The sequence below is a fragment of the Trichechus manatus genome, unplaced genomic scaffold, assembly GCF_000243295.1.
Source record: "Trichechus manatus latirostris isolate Lorelei unplaced genomic scaffold, TriManLat1.0 scaffold00567, whole genome shotgun sequence".
In the NCBI taxonomy this organism is placed as follows: domain Eukaryota; kingdom Metazoa; phylum Chordata; class Mammalia; order Sirenia; family Trichechidae; genus Trichechus; species Trichechus manatus.
Window position 1 is genome coordinate 46,355 of NW_004444503.1, and position 8,390 is coordinate 54,744.

At 51.2% G+C, this 8,390-nt stretch overlaps 1 protein-coding gene across 1 annotated transcript in view; it reads left to right on the plus strand.

The window, feature by feature from the left end:
- LOC101342312 (transmembrane protein 185A) overlaps positions 1-8,265 on the plus strand; it is a 43,265-nt gene extending 35,000 nt beyond the window's left edge. Inside the window, exons 5-7 of the mRNA XM_004391120.3 lie at positions 560-736; positions 1,296-1,419; positions 2,501-8,265. Coding sequence (XP_004391177.1) covers positions 560-736; positions 1,296-1,419; positions 2,501-2,745 — 546 coding nt within the window. The 3' untranslated portion in view covers positions 2,746-8,265. The remainder of the gene's footprint in view (positions 1-559; positions 737-1,295; positions 1,420-2,500) is intronic.
- Positions 8,266-8,390: the final 125 nt, after the last annotated feature.

The window sequence follows — 8,390 nt, forward strand, 5'->3', positions numbered from 1 at the left end:
GAGGGACTTAAAAAGTGTAGACATAGATTTTTCATATGGAGAGGAATTCAAGGTGATATAAAGAAATAAAAGACTGGTATAAACTTAGAAAAATAGGGGTAAATATTAAGGTAACCACAAAGGAAACAAAGTTAGCAGGGGGTCTGTAGAAAGCTAGGCAGCTGACATTTCCAGGGAGCAAGTTCCCAAATGCACTGCCAAGTAGCTGGAGCAAGATGCAGAATGTTGCCTGTGAAGACAGAGGGCGAGAGCATCTCTGCGCACAGGGTGACAGCACTGCCCTGGGCCCTCAGGGAGCCAGGATGCTAACAGGACTGGATGACAAGCAGTGGGGGCAGAGGCAGGCATGTCTACCTGCAGAGTGACCGATGGAGAACGTTCCTGAGCTCAGGCTCTGTGCTAAACATGCTGTGCTGTGCCCCAACTGTCCTGGGAGGTTGGACTGTCCTTATTCAGTCTCGTACTCTCTTGAGAGTACTAGAGAGACCCAGCAGGGCTTTGCCAACGCCTCCATCTGCTGTGGTGGAAGCTGCAGAGATGCGTCTTCTCCTCCCTTCAGGTTGTGTGTGTCCCCCTGTGGATTCTCATGTCCTTTCTGTGCCTGGTTGTCCTCTACTACATTGTGTGGTCCGTCTTGTTCCTGCGCTCCATGGATGTGATTGCGGAGCAGCGAAGGACACACATAACGATGGCCCTGAGCTGGATGACCATTGTCGTGCCGCTTCTTACTTTTGAGGTGAGCTTTGCTGAGGGGACGTTCTTCACATCCTGAGCCACACCCGCCCTTGTAACAGCAACCTGGACACTGGGGCAGCTGGCAAGCCTTTGAGCTCACAGGGTGCCAACTCCCACAGAGCCGCCTACAGAGATCGTCGGGAAAATTTTAGAACAGGCTTTCCTGTCTGGGGGTGGGAACCAGCCGTGAAAAGGGCCCCTTTTTAGCCAGGACGCATCCGTATTTATTGCTGCTTCTACTTTTTGAAAAGGAAGGTTGTATTTTGTATTTTACTTCTGTGGAGAACTGTACAACAGGTGCTGTTTGCTCCTTAGAACAAACACCAAGAGGACTTTCCCATGAGAAGCCCAGGTGATGGAAACCACTCTTGCTTAGTCCTGAAGAGGCACGTGATGCTGGGCTGCCCCTCCCCGACAGTGGGAGGGCGGCTGTGCTTTCCTCTGGTGCTCACTTCCCTCCCCGAGACCTGACGGGATGTCTAGTGAGGCCCTGGCTGCAGACTTCCTCTGACCACTTCCAGATGGTGCATCAGCATAACTTTGGCTGTTTCTTTCTTTAGATCCTGCTGGTTCACAAACTGGATGGCCACAACACTTTCTCTTGTATACCAATATTTGTCCCACTGTGGCTTTCGCTCATCACTCTCATGGCAACCACCTTTGGACAGAAGGGAGGAAACCACTGTATGTACACGCCGTTTGGAAGCCCGTGTGCGTGCGTGCGCGTGTGTGCGTGCGTGCGTGCGTGCGCACGCGCGCTCTGGGAAAGGTGGAGCCTGAGGGCTCCAAATGAAGGTGCTTGCCTGGGAAAGCTGGGGCTGAGGCGCATCTCAGGTCTTCAGCAGAAAGCCATGCCATCAGCTTGCTCTCCGCTGGCTGGCACAGCCTTTTCTCTAGCAGTGTCCGGCTGCGAGTTGAGGGATACCAGAACCAGCCATGCAGCCTCTCCCAAACACAGTCTTGTCAGTGGGACTTGACTGGTGCTTTCTTCTTTCCAACCCCACGGTGTGGTCCCCTCTTCGCTAGGCTTAGAACTCCTTTGCGCAGTAACCCCAGAGGCTGCCCTTCTGGAAGCCAGTGCAGTGGAGGTAGGGAAGGGCCTAGACTGCGGCCCTGGCTGGCCTTGTTGGCTGTGCACCAGGAGAGCCAGTGCTGAGCTGACCATCCTGTGGTGGACACAGGAAAGATGGGCCTCGTAGAAGTCACTGGAGGGGCCCCGTGAGCCCAGGCCTCCTGCTGGCCTGGACCAGCACATGCCTGACATCTCACTCATCCCAGTGGTGACGGAATTCCTCTACTTAGATGACATTCTATGCCCCACGCGAGTGTTTGGACCTGGGACAGTTAGAGGATGGCAGCATAGTCTAGGTGCCCACAGATATTTGAGCCTTGTTAGAGCCCTGGTTAGGAGCTTGGCTGCTAATCAAAAGGTTGGCAGTTGGAATCCCCCAGCCGCTCCTTGGAAACCCTATGGGGCACTTTTACTCTGTCCCATAGGGTCGCTATGAGTCAGAATCGACTCTACGGCAACGGCTTTGGTTTGGTTTTTTGGTTTGGAGCTGTGGCTCTCAACTGTGAGCACCCATCAGAGTTACCTGGAGGGCCTGGTCAAGTTCCAGGTTTTCAGACCTGGTTCAGTCTTCGTTTCTAGGGCATCAGAATAAAGCATTACCGTATACCAGTACAGCTTCACTTTCAGGAAATAAAATGTTATGTGAAACTCACTTGAACCTAGTTTTTGAAAAAGTGCTTTATTATTTTTCAGGGTGGTTCGGTATTCGCAAAGATTTCTGTCAGTTTCTGCTTGAAATTTTCCCGTTTTTAAGAGAATACGGAAACATTTCATATGATCTTCATCATGAAGACAACGAAGAAACCGAAGAAACCCCTGTTCCAGAACCTCCTAAAATTGCTCCTATATTTCGAAAGAAGGCCAGGGTAGTGATTACACAGAGCCCTGGAAAGTATGTGCTCCCTCCTCCCAAGTTAAATATTGAAATGCCAGATTAAAGTCCCTTCTTTCCAGGAGGGAACGTCGGTGGAGCGGACACACATGCCTCCCCCTTCCTCTGCCTCTGTGGGGACCCTCCACCCAGGACTGGAACTGGAGCTGGCTCCTTGGGGACTGTCATCTCATGCCTTGTTTGCATTCAAAGCCTATCTGTGACTCCCCACTGTGTGCCACAGAGGTGGAGGGGACTGGACGACGCGGTGTGGGGGGTGTCACAGGAAGTGTGCTTGAGGGAGAGTGTGGCCACAGGAGCAGGAGAAACTGACTTCCAGATGGGCCTGAGGAGCTGGCTCATCGTGGGGTGGCCAATCAGGCCCAAGAAGGGGTGTCTTCCTGGCTGTTGGGTAAGATGCTAAACTGGATCACGGTGTTTTGAAAGCATATCGGCCAGGATGTGTGGCCCAGACTTATCCTGCTGTGCATAGTCAGTAGGAGCTCTTCATGTCCTGTTGCCCACCGGTCTGTATGCCTTGCAGGCCTCACTTCCAGCGCCCTACCCTGGAAGGCATTGTTCTTGGGGCACGAGGATGGCAGTTTTTACTTAAAACCTCCTTGGCAAGCCTTGTCTCATGGAGTGACTCCATGCCTGTATAGTATTTATACAAATATTTTAGCATTGTGACAATACAGTGTGGAATCCTAGTCTGTACAGTCTATTCTGTTAAAGTATTTTTTTACAAGCTTGTACTAGAGATGGACATGTTCTGTGCTGAAGTAGAAACTGGCAGCATATTGCCCACCCGAACAGGGGCCACCTCACGGGACACAGCCATTCATCCACTTGAGGTTCTCCTGGGATGGAACAGCTGCTACTACCAGAACAGCCACCACAAGCGAGAAATGGTCCGTGCTGTTCCACTATCCAGGGAGCACTGGCTTGCCAAAAACAACAAAGCACTGTTTGAAACTAGAACCCTGCAGAAGGTGATCACAGACGAAACCTGAACAACAGAATCATGGGTAGCTCACATGTCTGCAGATTTTGGTCAGCAGTGACAAAGAGCGCTTTAGCCTGGGTCCTTTGCTTTTCACTCTGAGAGCAGTTTCTGTAAGCTCTGCTGGTATAGCCATGGAACAAAGGGGTAGAAACTAGTTCTTACAGCTAGGAGAACCTTCAGCTTGAAGAGAAAGGTAGCATTTTCTAAAGCAGGGAAAGAGGGGAGTTCACGTTCTCACGCAGGAGAGGTGAGGAAGAGTTTCAAAGCAGTCCACTGCTCAGTGGTCTGGGCTACAACTGAATCCTGTGAACAGCTCCTGCCCTGGCACAGGACCCCGGCAAAGCTGCTCTGTTTGAGGGAACAGGGTAAATGGGTGGTGTAGCTGTGCCCACATGCTGTATAAGAAGTTCAGCTAAACTCACGATTCCGTCTCCCTCAGCTGTTCAATAAAGCAGTCCCTCATTTTGAACGTTGCCCGTGGGGAGCTTGTCGTAGAGGTGGCCCAGGAAACTCAATGGGGGCTCAGCCAGTCTCAGCATCTGTAGCTGCACTGGCAGCTGGGCAGTAGTGTGTTGAGGGAAACCTTTCAGAACTAGTTGGCTTCCAGGTACCACCTTAATGGGATGGGAGAAAAGTAGGGATGGCATCAAGATTCCACAGTTGCCTAAGTGATGCTATGTCACCTTTTCTGCAGCCCATGAGACTCAGCCGAGTGTTCCGGGGGTTCCAGGACCATCTGCCACGGGATTCGAGTTTCAGTGGTTCTGCTGCATGGTCAGGGCTCGTCAGAAGCTGAGTATGGCTGATATTTAACCAAACACTCTTTCCCTGATTCCTGTCGAGCTCACTCGGCTGCCTCTGCCATTTAATGAGAAGGGAAATCAGGTGGATTGTCAGCTTGTGGTTTGTAGCGACCAAACAAGGAGATCTAGCTCTTGCTGTTGATTAAACGATGTCCCGTCACTAGCCAAGGGCACAAGCGAGCCTTGCTCAGGCTCAGTAGATTTCAGGCTTGTTGTCAAACACAACATCTTTGAAAGCAACGTCAGCAGTTCTGTCTTACTGCCAGGTACCTTGCTCCCTGGGTGGGTCTCACTGAATCCTCACAGCCCTGTACAGCAGCTGCTGCCACTGTCACCACCATGAGGAGACAGCTCAGAGAGTAAACACGCCCGAGGTGACACAGCTCGGACATGGCTGGGCCGGAATGCCAACCTCACCCTCCAAGTGAGAACCATGGCTCTCACCCACGGTGCAGAAGTGCCTCGGGCCTGAGTTCATGATTCCGCCTCACCTCTGGGGGCTGGCAATCTCTGTGCCTGGATCGGAGGGGGCGTCTTGGAGTGGTGCCCCCTATGTGGGTATGTGGTGGCCAAGGTGAAAAATGAGCTGGTGCAGGGCTTTGCTCTCAGGAAACAACTGGCATTACCCAGTGATGAGATCATAAGCATTAATTGCTTACACAGTGATTAGGAAGAGGAATTGGGCAAGATGCATCATGAGGTCAGTCTTCCTCAGACCCTCCTCCCAGGGTGAGTGGACAAAGGAAATGTCTTCTACGCATGCCCCACAATGCGCTGTAGACTGGAGACAAAGGGACCCGGGGCATATATACCTTAAACTGGAGGGGTATACTTGCTGGAGGGCATGGGAAAAGGGAGTAAGAGCAAGGGGCCTTTGTTCAGGCGCAGATGGCCTGCCCCATCATGGTACTACGAAGGTGTCTTTCTTCAGGTGCAAACAGCATAGCCATCCTGTGACCGAGGTGCGTAACCAGAAAGCCCATTCCTTTCCCACTAGCTATAAGATTAATTTTGTAAGCCTGCATTTTCTGTTTAATGATACCACAGGTTCAAAGTTGCCAGGAGAAGCTGCCATGTTCCTGCCTTCGGTCAGTCTGCTGCCCCTGGGTGCCCATGCACATCAGGGCTGCGGGGCCTGTTGTCCACAGGCCTCTGTTTCCTCACCCCCAGCCATGCTATTCCACTGTTGGGCCAACTGCCCCTGCTTCTCCGGCTACATGGCACCCATCGTCAGGCCTCAGGGTGCCCTGCCTTCAGGGACTCCCACAGATAAGGCAGTCGTTTTCCCAGGAAGGGTGCAGGTCAATAAAAGCACCAGAAAATGAGTGACCATCTGTCCGAGTGATGTCCCTTGTCTGTCACTTGGGTGTCTTTGCACTTGAGTCTCCCTCTGAGGTCTGCTTTGCTTGCACAGTAGAAGGAAAGGTGAGCACGCTGATCCCCGGCGTAATGCAGGCCCCTAGGAGATGAATGGGCAGGTTACGGGTGCGATAAAGCCCGTCGGACAGCCTGCGTCCACTCAGTAAAGAGCTGTCTGTAAAATGTTTGACAAGTTCAAAACGCCAGCGGTGCCTAATGATCACACTGTCTTCCTGGCCACGCAGGCACAGTTCTCTGTCCTCTCGGTGCCTTTGTATAACGGTCTTCAATGACCCATGAGGGAAGACCAAGTCTCACTTTATGACAGGACTAACACGTGCCCTCTCCGTCCCCCGACACCCCAGTGTGGAAGTGACAGTCAGTGCCCGTGAGTCCTACGGGTTTTCTGTTGAGAGGGGCTCATGAGTATGTGGGTCTCGCGGTTGACCTTTGACATTTATTCCTGGTGCTGTGTCTGAGAGCTTTTTCTTAGAACTAAAAATTTAGAGGATGTGATAGCTGCGCTTAGGAAGAAACTTTCCGGAGACAAGCCTTTCTCTTTCAAAGTCGCTTCTGCTTGCTTGGGGTGTCTAAATGAGAACGCACGCTCTCGTGGATGGGCCTCCGTAAAGAGTGCTGTGCCCAAACGAGCATGAGAAGGACCCTTTCCAGTTCTTACTATAGATAATTGGGCACAGACACCCAAAGACCTCCGAGATCAGGTGGCGGGAGAGCCCAAACCCCAACACTCCAAGGTGGCACTCTCCTCGATTTTGAATTTAGCCCAATGTAGGAGGGTCCTGTGACAGCTGAGGAGTGGGTGGGAAGCGAACACGTGGGAACGGCTGACAGAAGAGTTTGTAATCTCCATCTCGAAGTGACCTGCAGGTGGAGAGCCAGTCTAGCTGCTGTTACAAACCAATGCTTAGGTAGAAATGGGTGCCCATCACCTTTCCAAGCTTCATGCATTTGTGAGCGCTTTCACTTTTCAGGAGGGCATTTTTCTCATCTTGTAATTCCAGATACCTCTTGATCTTTGCTTGAGTCACGTGGAGATGATGCTCCTTACATCCACTTCAATCCACGAGAAACTTTCTCATGTGCAGATCTGCATAGCAAGGTGCAGGTCTGCACAACGTAGTACCGGGTGGTTTGCTTCTCACAAGGTTTGGCTTGAAGGACATGGTTTGTTTACAAAGCCTAGAGTGTATGACCCCAGTAGCAGACCTCCTCCATACTTCATTCTTACCATTTACTCATTTCTCCATTTTAAACTTAACACTTAAAGGAAATATGCTGACCTTGAGTCCCTCTGAGCAAGGACTAAGGGCTGCTTTCTAGAAACATCTGAGAGTAAAGTGAGCATGAACAGGTCTTAAGGGCTGTGCTAAGACAGCTAAACCGAGTCTTGACAACAAAGACCAGGCTGATCCAGAGCACAGGATTTGACTGTTGCCTCCAAGACACGATAAGGTGCACAGTGATTAGAAAAGTGTAAAACACCACTGAAGCAGAAGTGGTTCTAGACCTAGAGAGGGCTGCATAAAATGTGCATCAAGGTATGGAAAGTGTGACATGTTATGCTAAAGTCATACAGCCAGGTGGTTTGCTGTCTATGTATGATATGGAATACCTATACACACACGTGTGTGTATGTATATGTATATAGTATGCATGCACACACACATGCATAGATATATATGTAAACACACACATATATGAGAGTAACAATAGCCAAGCCTTTCGAAAGCACAATTCAGTATGGTTACTTTGGGCACTTGCTCTCTAACTACTGCCATGGTCAATACATCTTCCTAAACACCTGACAGAACCTTCCAGAAGCTGGTGCATTGGTTTGACCTCATCCGTATGACTGCAGAGACATCATGTGTGTCTTGTGGTGGGGGAGAGCATGGATACTCTGGACTCACTTCCCACCAAGCACTGCCCAGACCTCCTTTAGCCCCAGGTCAGCGAGATTCCAACATCAGTGCACCCCTACATCACCTCTGAGGTCCCCTTTCTCCCTGACACCTCTCCAGTGAAGGTGCCTACAGCCAAACAGTGACAAGTAGAGGGTGGAAAATAGGTAGAACGTTCCCCCATGGTCTGCCGAAACCCAGGAACGCTTATTCTGTGGGAATGTGTCCACCTCCTTCCTGTGTGTGCTGCCTCTTAGGGCGCAGTGACAGTGGTCTCCAGCCATCGTGACGCCTTGTTAGGTGAAACAGACAGACTACTGCCACAGGGACCAGTGGGCGCTCTGGGGCATAACCACAAAGACGGATGTCGTCTGTGAAGTGGCCGTAGGACCGTGGGCGAAGCAGCAACTAATTAAGGATCTTTGTAGAGGGGCACCGAGAGCTGAAGTCCTGTTCCCAGCAAAGGCTCAGAAATCACCAAGTAAGTCCTGAGAACAGTGGTTCTCACTCGACGGTGACTTCCCCCTCACCCCTGCCCCAGGACACTTGCCAATCAATATCTAGAGACATTGGGGCGGGGGTTGTGCTACCTGCTTCTAGTGGGTAGAGGGCAGAGATTCTG